The sequence below is a fragment of the Agrilus planipennis genome, unplaced genomic scaffold (genome assembly GCF_000699045.2).
Source record: "Agrilus planipennis isolate EAB-ADULT unplaced genomic scaffold, Apla_2.0 scaffold8, whole genome shotgun sequence".
Classification (NCBI taxonomy): Eukaryota; Metazoa; Arthropoda; class Insecta; order Coleoptera; family Buprestidae; genus Agrilus; species Agrilus planipennis.
In genome coordinates, this window is record NW_020442461.1 from 388,750 (window position 1) to 401,895 (window position 13,146).

A 13,146-nucleotide genomic window follows, 5' to 3' on the forward strand; every position below is an offset into this window, starting at 1 on the left:
ACGTTTTCTCGTTTTGTTGGCTCGGATTTATTCTGTCATTTGTTAAGTTAGATGACGTTTATACTGTGGTATATTATAATAAACGCTTTTATAAAATAATAACAAAAGATTTATTTATAATAATGATACCTATTAATAATAATAGCAATAATAGTACAATAAGTGTGAAACAGAATCAATTGATAGCACAATATCCGACTTGTGTTTGAGTAAGTGTAAGTGGTGTCTTGTTTTTCATCTTTTGCAAAACATCATTTAAAATTGAATAGTAACAACAACAAATTAATAATAAAATCAATTAATTATTAGCGTTGTTCAAGGAGGAAGCCGATGGCGGTGCAGTCGACGCTGAGCTATTCACTTTCGTTTTACGATGATCGTAATTGACCAGCCTCTGTCCAACTAAGTACTTATCATTCTTAATGTGCTCGTATAATTTTTTAAACTGTCTTATCTGAAACACGACTATCATCCCCGCGACGACGACAAGTAGCATAAAGGGGTAAAGCCTTCTCGCGATCAAATTCCTCATCTGACGACTGCTGACAAATAGGGGAACGATCGAGTAAATAATCACATACGGTACGGACAGGATAAGGCCGAAGCAGATGATAACGGGGGCCGCCAATTCACTAAATATAAACTTAAGTTGCATGTCTCGAATGCCATCGCGATAGGCCCGTTCGATGGCAGCTCGCAGGGAGAATTCGGGGCCCATCATCGTGACAGCGCATGCGATTTTCGTATACAAAACCCCTAGGGCCCAGTCTTGCCATATAAACAATATGGGCGTCTGGTGTAAAGGAACCCTCAAGGGCACTATAACGACCAATTCAAGTAAAAGACCGAACAAGAGGGGGATGAGACCGAGCAAGACGGCGCTCACAATTATGGTCTTTAAACCGAGCACGCACCACTGTTTAAGACGTTCGAAAATTGCCGCACGACCCTGGGGCAACCAGCCAAGCACAAGGGTGGCCGCACGAACCCCTAGCCAACACATGTACGTCCCGCACGCGGCCGTGTACAATTCGTGAACTTTGGCACTTGTACGCGAAAGTGAATGGGTTGTCGTCGTTGTCGATGTCATGGTCGCGATTTGAGGATCTGCTAGTAACCACAGCTCCATCACATGACGACCCAACCATACCGGAACCGTTAATATTACCAAGCTCGATGCTATCAATGAAAAGCATACAAGCACAAGTAAAAGTATTAAACGTGCCACGAAGAACGACGGTTTTTCGTACGGCTGGTAACCTAAACCATATAAAAAAATCATAAATAGTCTCATACAAACTTTCCACAAGTTTGGAGTGGAACGTCTAAGATCTATGTAAAAAGGTATACACATTTCGTACCGTTTTAAGAACTATTCAATAAAATATTCAACAAATGCGTTTGTATTGTCTGTCTGTAATGTTTTTTTGTAGTACTTTATTAAATAGTTTGTTAAAACAAATATTTTATAAAGTAAAAAAAAAAACGAAAACTACAAAGAAACCCACCCTAGTTACCACTAAACCATTTACCTGTGGATACAGTCTTACTTTAATATTGGCACATTAGAAGTGAGTGAAACGCGTGTCCGCAGGGAGAAGATATAGTGGTTTACTGTTTTGCGAAAATAGGAAATTTTATAGAATGAAAATTCTTACCTGTCGGTCCTTCCCTCATTAAAAGTGCATGATGTGCAGCTCCCAAACCTCCAACTAATTCTGGTGCGGCAGGTGGTAGTTGTGCGTTATTTTGGTTGTTCCGTTCGTTGTTGGGTTGTTGCATGTTATTAGTGTCGGCGTCCCCCAAAAGGTAAGAATGGATATCAAGCAGCCAAGCTACAGCTTTGCACCAAATCCTTACAACAGCCTTAAGCCAGATGCGTGTGTGAGATTGTTCTAATAAAGCAGGTAAGATGACTTGAAGAAGCAACAACTCCAGGCTCAATTCGTTAACTTGAGCCTCGTTGTTAACTGTGACTGTATATGGGAGAAAGGAGGGGCAGACAACTCGTAGAATCCTTATTGGCAGCCACAGCATCAGCAATACAGCACTACCAAAAATAATGGCAGATAAAAGTAGTCTACGAATGTGGCGCAGAATGGGGAGGTGTATCATTTCTTGAATGGGACTAAAATCGGGATCGTTTAGATTTCTGAGAAACCACAAGACTCCCGGACGTAAAATTTCTCGTAGAAGAAGGACAAAGGACGCGAAATAATAAACATAGACCATTCCTACGAGCCAGTGGATGAAAATCGACGTCCCAGGGGCGATTTTAAAATTGACTTCTCGGTCTCTGAGTGTGGCATCAAACATGGCTAAGGAACAGATGTCCAACCACCAGCCACAGACTAAAGGTAAAATACCAATTTCAACGACCGAAAGCATCGACACTTTGACCACCACGTAGCATAGACCGAGCATACGACGGGCTTTCGCCAGCCTAAAAAGCGTCGCAATTTTATGTAGTATAATCAGCAACATTCCTACAAGGCAGTATCCAAACAGGGTAGTCAGTAGACCCTCGAAATGACTCGCTGCTGCAGGTTCTCGCATGCCTAATATCGATAACGCAACAAGACCCATATGGTAAGGGCAGAATGCAAAGATAAAAATGAAGAGTGTGTTCAAAGAAATCACCCAAAATACATGTTCCAAAAACACCAAAGAACCATCAAGACCTAGAAGTCGCTCCCAGGTTAGCTCTTCAGCTGCCCTATCCCATTCCATTGGAATCCAGTTGTTTTCATCTCCAGCATTTCCATCCAATTCTTCTGCTGGTTCAGCTGCTGCAGCAATTACTCTTGCACCATTTTCTACCTAAAGCACACAATAATTATTCACAACATAGGTACATACTATAAACCTAATTAATACAAAAGCACATACCTCTTGTTCTGCTTGTCTAACATTGTTGTTGACCCCCACATCTTCGGCGTAAACGACGTCTTCAGGGTTATTATTAACCACACCTACACCTGCAGCTTCCTCAATTGGCGGCTGAGCTAAGCGATCGTGCTCTAGCCAGTCTGGTCCTCCACCATGAAGAATTTGTTCTCTAAGCCACACTAATCCAATAAAGGCAAATAGGGTACAAGTAACTACAAAGCATCCTTGGAAAATATCTGCACCAATGTTGTCAGTTGAAAACAGATCAACTGGTAACGTAAGAACTGATTCTATTGAGCCAGAAAACAAACAACGATAAGTTCTGCATGCAGATAATGGTACTACTCCCAGCCAAGCAATTGCAACAAGAGAATAATGCAGCCAATATTTAAACGCAGTTCCTACTGAACAAATAAGGCCTTCAATAATGTCCTTTAAGGGAAGTCTTCTTGGCATGTCCGGTGAATAAATAGGTGTAAATGAAAAACGGTAGCCACATAATTCACAATATTCTTTTCTAGAATAACGCATCCATTGTACTAAACACTCTTGATGAATCCACTTTATACTTCCTGTACAAATGCAAGGGTGAAACAGTGGTCTTTCGATCATCCCTTCAGAACGGCACACGCGACAAATATCCGCGTTTCCCAAATCAGAATCCATCATTTTGCAGTTTTTTTTAATATACTTTACAATAACAACATTTCTTGCATCGTCCAGTTAAACCAGTTAGGTACACTTTGGACACCTTACATTGCAGTCAGCCAGAAGTCATTCGAAATTGAAAATCTTAACAAGTTGGATTATGAGAATGTTAATTTTTTAATCACTAAATGGAAATTTAAGTAATCGTTAGATTTGTTTTTAATCCAGCCGATAATACACTTATTAAAATATTAATAATTCGATTAAACCATATAATGATAACACAACACTTCGATATTTAATGACAGATAACTGACAGTTCTCAAAACATGTAAATTTTGACGTCTACCATTTTTAATCCACCATTGAATACACGAATCTATGATTGATATCTTCCAAATTTCCTAAAACATAGAATTAAATGGAACATTTATACTAATACTAATAAAAATTTACAGTCTTTCAAAATCTTAGACGAAGAAAGTTTAAAGGTTATTATTAATTAATTTTATTTCTAATTACAATCTACTTTACTTCTTTTTGTTCTTCTTGTCAAATCATTTTCTATTACAGTCTTCTATGGTAATATTTTTGTCTGTGGGTAACATCTATGGTAATGTATGGTAATCTATGGATTACCATAGCTATGGATATTATATGTATCATAGATAATACATATAACCATAGATTAAATAACTGCACCTAACCATAAAAATAAAGGTTGTTGATTTACAAAACGAAAACGAATTTAGAATAAAATTGAGGGCTAAAAGATAAATAAATATGGATAGTCCAGAAAATCCACAACGTGGACCAATCATAATAAAAAATATAACTGATTTGCAACGTTTGAAGCTAGAAAAATTGATGAAAAACCCAGTAAGTGTACAACAATAAAGATGTTTGCATTATTTACTATTTAATTGTGTTTATTCAGGATAAACCGGTAATTATTCCCGAAAAACCAAAAGAAAAGGGTGTTCCCGCAGTACCTGAATTTGTTAGAAATGTAATGGGCTCCAGTGCTGGAGCTGGATCTGGTGAATTTCATGTGTACCGTCATTTAAGAAGAAAGGAATATGCAAGACAAAAGGTGATTAAAGACAAGGAATAAATCTAATAATTTGTGTTATTAATTAGTTAAATTATGTATGAAATAGTATACAACACGACTTTCTTTTACAACTGAAAATGAGTCAAGGAATCGAAAACAGGGTTATTTTTAATTTTGGAAGTTTGAAAACATGTTCTTCCCCGAAAAGGCTAAATAAAAAAGTGCAGTTACCGGATAAACCAAGTAATATGTTAGATACAACAACACAGGGTTCGTTTGTTGTAACGAACAAGCTAAAAAAAAAGTGGAATACATTCAATAGTCGTAAAACATTTACTGTGTATAAACCTAAAAATCAAGTTGAAGTTGATGAAACCGTTGATAATTACACAGAAATTGATTACGATGCTTACTTAATATTTACAGAAAAGTTGTTTAGCAATTTTAAGATCATGGCAGGCAACTGTCACAAAAACGGCATAGCCTACAGGGTTAAAAATAAAAGAAAGAAGGCCAAAGAGTTACACAACATTTTTGTCGTAAAGAAACAAATTTTTTGTGATGAAAATGAAAGCGAAGTTGTTGTTTCCAAAAGAAACACAAACATTCAGGAAGAATCCACACCACATCAAAATAAATTAACAAAAGAAAATGGTACATCAGTAGCTATCAGACAAAAAGAAACTGTTAATAATAGTAGATTACCTTTGCAGTCTTCAGAAATACCCACCAAAAAGAAAAAAGATAAAAACAATAAGAAAAATGTTATGTTTCCAAATTATTGGTCTCCCAATGAAGTTGAAAAAGGTTTACAGAATGGTGAACTGATAAAGGGAATATTACGAATTAATCCCAAAAACTATAAAGAAGCATATGTTAGTAACAAAGACCGTAGCAAACAAGACTATGTAATTGAGTCTTTACTAGACAGAAACAGAGCCTTAGAAGGTGATGTTGTTGCTCTTAAATTAAAATCAGAAGATGAGTGGAAGGAGAAACAGCAAACTGCTGTTGTTGTTTATATCCTTGAAATGGTAAGTTGTAGGATAGAGAAACCTTATTAAAAATATAAGATACATGATAGTTTTTGTATGTATGCAGGTTCATCCTAGAAAAGCAGTAGGATATATAAGAGTACAGCATAAAAACAAAAATAAAATTCAGGCCCTATTCTGTCCCCGTGACAATAGGATCCCTAGGATGGAAATCGATCCGATTTATTGGCCCCCACTGTTTACCAAGGACCCATCTAGATACGAAGAAACCTTATTTTTGGCCAAAATTATATTATGGGTTAACGTTAACTTTGCTGTTGGCGTAATACTTAAAAACGTCGGCACTAGTTTCAATTTGGTCGTTGAAACTACAGCGTTACTTTTAGAAAATGAACTTGACGTGTCCCCATTCCCGCCCGAAGCGTTACAACACGTCCCAAAACAGACAGACATCAGCGAAGAAGATTTATCTTACAGAAAAGATTTAAGGAACGAATGTATTTTTACTATTGATCCTCTGACCGCTCGGGACTTGGACGATGCCGTTTCTTGTAAGGAACTCGAAAATGGTAATTATTTAGTTGGTGTTCACATTTCCGACGTCGCGCATTATTTAAAAGAGGCCACTATCCTGGACACTATCGTGAGCCAGAAAGCAACTTCTATTTATCTGGTTGACAACGTTTTTCACATGCTACCCACCGAGATGTGCATGCACTGCTCATTGTTACCTGGCAAAGATAAACTTTCCTTTTCCGTATTGTGGGAGATGACAAGTGAAGGGGAAATCCTCAAAACTGAGTATACACGATCCGTAATCAATTCCTGCGCTCAACTTGCATACGAACACGCTCAGAAAATAATCGAGAATCCTGATGATGAGATTTCTGATGATGGGACACCTAAAATACACAACGGCTTTGAGTGGAATGACCTTAAAAAAGTAGTTACGGCGTTGTACGAAATATCATTAAACTTGCGCCGCAAACGATTCGAAAATGGCGCTTTACAAATCAATCAACCAAAAATGGTGTTCCGGCTTGATCCTACATCAATGGTTCCAACTGAATGGTTTGTTTATGAAAACAAGGAAGCTCACCGTCTTATCGAGGAGTTTATGTTATTGGCAAATATAAGTGTGGCCAAAAAATTGGTTCAAAACTATCCTGACATTGCCTTTTTACGATGCCACGATCCTCCCACTAGACATATGCTAGAAGATTTGCAGAAAACGATGAAAGCGGTCGATGTTCATTTGGATATTTCTTCATCAGGAGACATACAGTCCAGTCTCCGTGCACATACCTCTAACGATTATGCAGGTAATAATTTTGTTTAATAAACACTACATAAGTAGCATTGCTGATTTGCTTTTATGTCTCAAAATTAGAGCAAATAATTTACTAATTTTGAATCATTGTTTTGTGATGCTTCTTAAAGGTATGGCCAAAATGGTTGTACTTAATCACCTTCTTGCGAAGCCTATGACTCGAGCGAGGTACTTTTGTTCCGAGGATGGTCAAGATCCAGCTGAATTTTACCATTATGCTTTAAGCATTCCACTTTATACCCATTTCACTTCTCCAATTCGACGTTACGCAGACATTATCGTACATCGTTTGCTTGCCGCCACCTTAGGTAATTCCTTAATTCCTTTAATACCATTTTTAATTATAAAGAGGGTTGTATGTATTTAATTGTCCATTTAATTCCCTTCAGGTTATACAGAGAAACCACAATGGGAAAGAGAAAGTGTTGTCAAGTTGGCAGCTAACTGTAATAAACAGAAATATAATGCGAAAAGAGCAGGTGAGGCTAGTTGTGACCTGTTCTTTGCCCATTATGTTGAAACCCATCAACCATTTATACAAGACGCCGTTGTTTGTGACGTTAAGGACCGTTCATTTGATGTCATTGTAATTGCAACCGGGACAAACGTGAGAATATATGAAGACGTAAGAGTTTATACAGTTTTTCGTAACTAATAATTAATCAGCTAATTATAATTTTCCTTTATAGTCTTTTGACGAGAAAGTAACGTGGACTTTTACAGAAGAACATTCTAAAAAGCAAATTAGCATAAGGTATCCTGAAACACAAGAAGAGGAAGAGTTTACTTATGTTATAAAAATATTTACAATAGTTAAAGTGGCTCTTAAACGAAAACCTAAAACCCATAAGCTGGAAGGCACTCTGCTCAAACCGATCAACAAAATTGTTGTCCACAGATCGTATTAATCAATATCTACCATAAAATTTCTGTAAATTGTTAAGGATTTTACAGATTAGACTTTTGAGATTTTTTAAGGCAAAAATAATAAATAATAATGATAAATAAATGGTTAAATATTTATTTTTATAAAAAGGGCAGAATAAAAAACGGAATTTTTAAAAGTACAATTACAATTTGATTTAATGGCTTGTATCCGTTCTTCGCAGAAAAGTTTTTTAGTCGTGATACAATTTTTTATGTTCGTTGTAACGTTTTCTCGTTTTGTTGGCTCGGATTTATTCTGTCATTTGTTAAGTTAGATGACGTTTATACTGTGGTATATTATAATAAACGCTTTTATAAAATAATAACAAAAGATTTATTTATAATAATGATACCTATTAATAATAATAGCAATAATAGTACAATAAGTGTGAAACAGAATCAATTGATAGCACAATATCCGACTTGTGTTTGAGTAAGTGTAAGTGGTGTCTTGTTTTTCATCTTTTGCAAAACATCATTTAAAATTGAATAGTAACAACAACAAATTAATAATAAAATCAATTAATTATTAGCGTTGTTCAAGGAGGAAGCCGATGGCGGTGCAGTCGACGCTGAGCTATTCACTTTCGTTTTACGATGATCGTAATTGACCAGCCTCTGTCCAACTAAGTACTTATCATTCTTAATGTGCTCGTATAATTTTTTAAACTGTCTTATCTGAAACACGACTATCATCCCCGCGACGACGACAAGTAGCATAAAGGGGTAAAGCCTTCTCGCGATCAAATTCCTCATCTGACGACTGCTGACAAATAGGGGAACGATCGAGTAAATAATCACATACGGTACGGACAGGATAAGGCCGAAGCAGATGATAACGGGGGCCGCCAATTCACTAAATATAAACTTAAGTTGCATGTCTCGAATGCCATCGCGATAGGCCCGTTCGATGGCAGCTCGCAGGGAGAATTCGGGGCCCATCATCGTGACAGCGCATGCGATTTTCGTATACAAAACCCCTAGGGCCCAGTCTTGCCATATAAACAATATGGGCGTCTGGTGTAAAGGAACCCTCAAGGGCACTATAACGACCAATTCAAGTAAAAGACCGAACAAGAGGGGGATGAGACCGAGCAAGACGGCGCTCACAATTATGGTCTTTAAACCGAGCACGCACCACTGTTTAAGACGTTCGAAAATTGCCGCACGACCCTGGGGCAACCAGCCAAGCACAAGGGTGGCCGCACGAACCCCTAGCCAACACATGTACGTCCCGCACGCGGCCGTGTACAATTCGTGAACTTTGGCACTTGTACGCGAAAGTGAATGGGTTGTCGTCGTTGTCGATGTCATGGTCGCGATTTGAGGATCTGCTAGTAACCACAGCTCCATCACATGACGACCCAACCATACCGGAACCGTTAATATTACCAAGCTCGATGCTATCAATGAAAAGCATACAAGCACAAGTAAAAGTATTAAACGTGCCACGAAGAACGACGGTTTTTCGTACGGCTGGTAACCTAAACCATATAAAAAAATCATAAATAGTCTCATACAAACTTTCCACAAGTTTGGAGTGGAACGTCTAAGATCTATGTAAAAAGGTATACACATTTCGTACCGTTTTAAGAACTATTCAATAAAATATTCAACAAATGCGTTTGTATTGTCTGTCTGTAATGTTTTTTTGTAGTACTTTATTAAATAGTTTGTTAAAACAAATATTTTATAAAGTAAAAAAAAAAACGAAAACTACAAAGAAACCCACCCTAGTTACCACTAAACCATTTACCTGTGGATACAGTCTTACTTTAATATTGGCACATTAGAAGTGAGTGAAACGCGTGTCCGCAGGGAGAAGATATAGTGGTTTACTGTTTTGCGAAAATAGGAAATTTTATAGAATGAAAATTCTTACCTGTCGGTCCTTCCCTCATTAAAAGTGCATGATGTGCAGCTCCCAAACCTCCAACTAATTCTGGTGCGGCAGGTGGTAGTTGTGCGTTATTTTGGTTGTTCCGTTCGTTGTTGGGTTGTTGCATGTTATTAGTGTCGGCGTCCCCCAAAAGGTAAGAATGGATATCAAGCAGCCAAGCTACAGCTTTGCACCAAATCCTTACAACAGCCTTAAGCCAGATGCGTGTGTGAGATTGTTCTAATAAAGCAGGTAAGATGACTTGAAGAAGCAACAACTCCAGGCTCAATTCGTTAACTTGAGCCTCGTTGTTAACTGTGACTGTATATGGGAGAAAGGAGGGGCAGACAACTCGTAGAATCCTTATTGGCAGCCACAGCATCAGCAATACAGCACTACCAAAAATAATGGCAGATAAAAGTAGTCTACGAATGTGGCGCAGAATGGGGAGGTGTATCATTTCTTGAATGGGACTAAAATCGGGATCGTTTAGATTTCTGAGAAACCACAAGACTCCCGGACGTAAAATTTCTCGTAGAAGAAGGACAAAGGACGCGAAATAATAAACATAGACCATTCCTACGAGCCAGTGGATGAAAATCGACGTCCCAGGGGCGATTTTAAAATTGACTTCTCGGTCTCTGAGTGTGGCATCAAACATGGCTAAGGAACAGATGTCCAACCACCAGCCACAGACTAAAGGTAAAATACCAATTTCAACGACCGAAAGCATCGACACTTTGACCACCACGTAGCATAGACCGAGCATACGACGGGCTTTCGCCAGCCTAAAAAGCGTCGCAATTTTATGTAGTATAATCAGCAACATTCCTACAAGGCAGTATCCAAACAGGGTAGTCAGTAGACCCTCGAAATGACTCGCTGCTGCAGGTTCTCGCATGCCTAATATCGATAACGCAACAAGACCCATATGGTAAGGGCAGAATGCAAAGATAAAAATGAAGAGTGTGTTCAAAGAAATCACCCAAAATACATGTTCCAAAAACACCAAAGAACCATCAAGACCTAGAAGTCGCTCCCAGGTTAGCTCTTCAGCTGCCCTATCCCATTCCATTGGAATCCAGTTGTTTTCATCTCCAGCATTTCCATCCAATTCTTCTGCTGGTTCAGCTGCTGCAGCAATTACTCTTGCACCATTTTCTACCTAAAGCACACAATAATTATTCACAACATAGGTACATACTATAAACCTAATTAATACAAAAGCACATACCTCTTGTTCTGCTTGTCTAACATTGTTGTTGACCCCCACATCTTCGGCGTAAACGACGTCTTCAGGGTTATTATTAACCACACCTACACCTGCAGCTTCCTCAATTGGCGGCTGAGCTAAGCGATCGTGCTCTAGCCAGTCTGGTCCTCCACCATGAAGAATTTGTTCTCTAAGCCACACTAATCCAATAAAGGCAAATAGGGTACAAGTAACTACAAAGCATCCTTGGAAAATATCTGCACCAATGTTGTCAGTTGAAAACAGATCAACTGGTAACGTAAGAACTGATTCTATTGAGCCAGAAAACAAACAACGATAAGTTCTGCATGCAGATAATGGTACTACTCCCAGCCAAGCAATTGCAACAAGAGAATAATGCAGCCAATATTTAAACGCAGTTCCTACTGAACAAATAAGGCCTTCAATAATGTCCTTTAAGGGAAGTCTTCTTGGCATGTCCGGTGAATAAATAGGTGTAAATGAAAAACGGTAGCCACATAATTCACAATATTCTTTTCTAGAATAACGCATCCATTGTACTAAACACTCTTGATGAATCCACTTTATACTTCCTGTACAAATGCAAGGGTGAAACAGTGGTCTTTCGATCATCCCTTCAGAACGGCACACGCGACAAATATCCGCGTTTCCCAAATCAGAATCCATCATTTTGCAGTTTTTTTTAATATACTTTACAATAACAACATTTCTTGCATCGTCCAGTTAAACCAGTTAGGTACACTTTGGACACCTTACATTGCAGTCAGCCAGAAGTCATTCGAAATTGAAAATCTTAACAAGTTGGATTATGAGAATGTTAATTTTTTAATCACTAAATGGAAATTTAAGTAATCGTTAGATTTGTTTTTAATCCAGCCGATAATACACTTATTAAAATATTAATAATTCGATTAAACCATATAATGATAACACAACACTTCGATATTTAATGACAGATAACTGACAGTTCTCAAAACATGTAAATTTTGACGTCTACCATTTTTAATCCACCATTGAATACACGAATCTATGATTGATATCTTCCAAATTTCCTAAAACATAGAATTAAATGGAACATTTATACTAATACTAATAAAAATTTACAGTCTTTCAAAATCTTAGACGAAGAAAGTTTAAAGGTTATTATTAATTAATTTTATTTCTAATTACAATCTACTTTACTTCTTTTTGTTCTTCTTGTCAAATCATTTTCTATTACAGTCTTCTATGGTAATATTTTTGTCTGTGGGTAACATCTATGGTAATGTATGGTAATCTATGGATTACCATAGCTATGGATATTATATGTATCATAGATAATACATATAACCATAGATTAAATAACTGCACCTAACCATAAAAATAAAGGTTGTTGATTTACAAAACGAAAACGAATTTAGAATAAAATTGAGGGCTAAAAGATAAATAAATATGGATAGTCCAGAAAATCCACAACGTGGACCAATCATAATAAAAAATATAACTGATTTGCAACGTTTGAAGCTAGAAAAATTGATGAAAAACCCAGTAAGTGTACAACAATAAAGATGTTTGCATTATTTACTATTTAATTGTGTTTATTCAGGATAAACCGGTAATTATTCCCGAAAAACCAAAAGAAAAGGGTGTTCCCGCAGTACCTGAATTTGTTAGAAATGTAATGGGCTCCAGTGCTGGAGCTGGATCTGGTGAATTTCATGTGTACCGTCATTTAAGAAGAAAGGAATATGCAAGGCAAAAGTACATGAAAGAAAGAGGAGAAAAGGTAAATGTTTTAGAATTTATATTCAAAATGTTACTTATAACACACAAATCTTTAAAATGTAGGAAAGGTTGGACGATGAATACAGAAAAAAAATTGAAGAAAATAAGAAGAAAGCAGAAGAAATAACATCTAAAAAAAGGGCTAAAAGGCTTAAAAAGAAAGCAAAAATGAAGGAGAAGAATAAAAGGTTGAAAAAAGAAGGAGACAATGGCAAAGCTAAAGAAAATCAGACGAATGAATCTGATTCTTCAGAATCAACAGACGAAAGTTCTGAAAAGGAATAATACAATGTAAATAACCGTGTTAAGACCGAAAAGAAAGATTTGCTCTGTTCAGAATGATAAAATTTGTTTTGATAGGCTTTAATTCCTTTTTTTGTGTTTTCTTATTGATTTAAGTTTATTAAACTTAGGAGTGAAAGAAAA

The 13,146-nt window shown here is 37.1% G+C and overlaps 4 protein-coding genes across 6 annotated transcripts; 2 read left to right on the forward strand and 2 right to left on the reverse strand.

The window, feature by feature from the left end:
* Positions 1–10: 10 nt before the first annotated feature.
* On the reverse strand, positions 11–3,855 carry LOC112906521 (E3 ubiquitin-protein ligase MARCH6-like). The gene is made up of 3 exons (XM_025980767.1): positions 2,890–3,855; positions 1,659–2,820; positions 11–1,260 (listed from the first exon to the last, which is right to left on the reverse strand). The coding sequence occupies exons 1-3, from the start codon at positions 3,556–3,558 to the stop codon at positions 299–301; spliced, it is 2,793 nt and encodes a 930-aa protein (XP_025836552.1). The 5' UTR covers positions 3,559–3,855; the 3' UTR covers positions 11–298.
* A 378-nt stretch (positions 3,856–4,233) lies between these two features.
* LOC112906497 (PRKR-interacting protein 1 homolog) lies at positions 4,234–13,142 on the forward strand. 2 transcript variants are annotated; one of them, XM_025980717.1, is made up of 4 exons: positions 4,234–4,416; positions 4,475–4,630; positions 12,698–12,721; positions 12,784–13,142. In XM_025980717.1, the coding sequence occupies exons 1-4, from the start codon at positions 4,321–4,323 to the stop codon at positions 13,003–13,005; spliced, it is 498 nt and encodes a 165-aa protein (XP_025836502.1). In that variant the 5' UTR covers positions 4,234–4,320; the 3' UTR covers positions 13,006–13,142. The 2 variants fall into 2 exon arrangements, with proteins under 2 accessions (XP_025836502.1, XP_025836503.1); XM_025980718.1 differs by lacking the exons at positions 4,234–4,416; positions 4,475–4,630 and adding an exon at positions 12,301–12,483 and having other exon boundaries at positions 12,542–12,721.
* LOC108736133 (DIS3-like exonuclease 2) lies at positions 4,637–8,166 on the forward strand. 2 transcript variants are annotated; one of them, XM_018468443.1, is made up of 6 exons: positions 5,153–5,245; positions 5,305–5,625; positions 5,693–6,908; positions 7,027–7,224; positions 7,306–7,541; positions 7,606–8,166. In XM_018468443.1, exons 1-6 carry the CDS (start codon positions 5,243–5,245, stop codon positions 7,822–7,824), a joined length of 2,193 nt encoding a protein of 730 aa, XP_018323945.1. In that variant the 5' UTR covers positions 5,153–5,242; the 3' UTR covers positions 7,825–8,166. The 2 variants fall into 2 exon arrangements, with proteins under 2 accessions (XP_018323943.1, XP_018323945.1); XM_018468441.1 differs by having other exon boundaries at positions 4,637–5,625.
* LOC108736132 (E3 ubiquitin-protein ligase MARCH6) lies at positions 7,924–11,922 on the reverse strand. The gene is made up of 3 exons (XM_018468440.1): positions 10,957–11,922; positions 9,726–10,887; positions 7,924–9,327 (listed from the first exon to the last, which is right to left on the reverse strand). The coding sequence occupies exons 1-3, from the start codon at positions 11,623–11,625 to the stop codon at positions 8,366–8,368; spliced, it is 2,793 nt and encodes a 930-aa protein (XP_018323942.1). The 5' UTR covers positions 11,626–11,922; the 3' UTR covers positions 7,924–8,365.
* Positions 13,143–13,146: the final 4 nt, after the last annotated feature.

Bases quoted from the DNA above. Each gene is read 5' to 3' on its own strand.
- LOC108736132 (XM_018468440.1), bottom strand. From the start codon at position 11,625: ATGATGGATTCTGATTTGGGAAACGCGGATATTTGTCGCGTGTGCCGT. The intron at 10,888-10,956 runs GTATGTGCTTTT...TGTGTGCTTTAG, and splicing joins TTAGACAAGCAGAACAAGAG to GTAGAAAATGGTGCAAGAGT. The intron at 9,328-9,725 runs GTAAGAATTTTC...TATATGGTTTAG, and splicing joins AATGAGGGAAGGACCGACAG to GTTACCAGCCGTACGAAAAA.
- LOC112906521 (XM_025980767.1), bottom strand. From the start codon at position 3,558: ATGATGGATTCTGATTTGGGAAACGCGGATATTTGTCGCGTGTGCCGT. The intron at 2,821-2,889 runs GTATGTGCTTTT...TGTGTGCTTTAG, and splicing joins TTAGACAAGCAGAACAAGAG to GTAGAAAATGGTGCAAGAGT. The intron at 1,261-1,658 runs GTAAGAATTTTC...TATATGGTTTAG, and splicing joins AATGAGGGAAGGACCGACAG to GTTACCAGCCGTACGAAAAA.
- LOC108736133 (XM_018468441.1), top strand. From the start codon at position 4,729: ATGAGTCAAGGAATCGAAAACAGGGTTATTTTTAATTTTGGAAGTTTG. The intron at 7,225-7,305 runs GTAATTCCTTAA...AATTCCCTTCAG, and splicing joins TTTGCTTGCCGCCACCTTAG to GTTATACAGAGAAACCACAA. The intron at 7,542-7,605 runs GTAAGAGTTTAT...TTTCCTTTATAG, and splicing joins ACGTGAGAATATATGAAGAC to TCTTTTGACGAGAAAGTAAC.
- LOC112906497 (XM_025980717.1), top strand. From the start codon at position 4,321: ATGGATAGTCCAGAAAATCCACAACGTGGACCAATCATAATAAAAAAT. The intron at 4,417-4,474 runs GTAAGTGTACAA...GTGTTTATTCAG, and splicing joins AAAAATTGATGAAAAACCCA to GATAAACCGGTAATTATTCC. The intron at 4,631-12,697 runs GTGATTAAAGAC...GCAAGGCAAAAG, and splicing joins AGGAATATGCAAGACAAAAG to TACATGAAAGAAAGAGGAGA.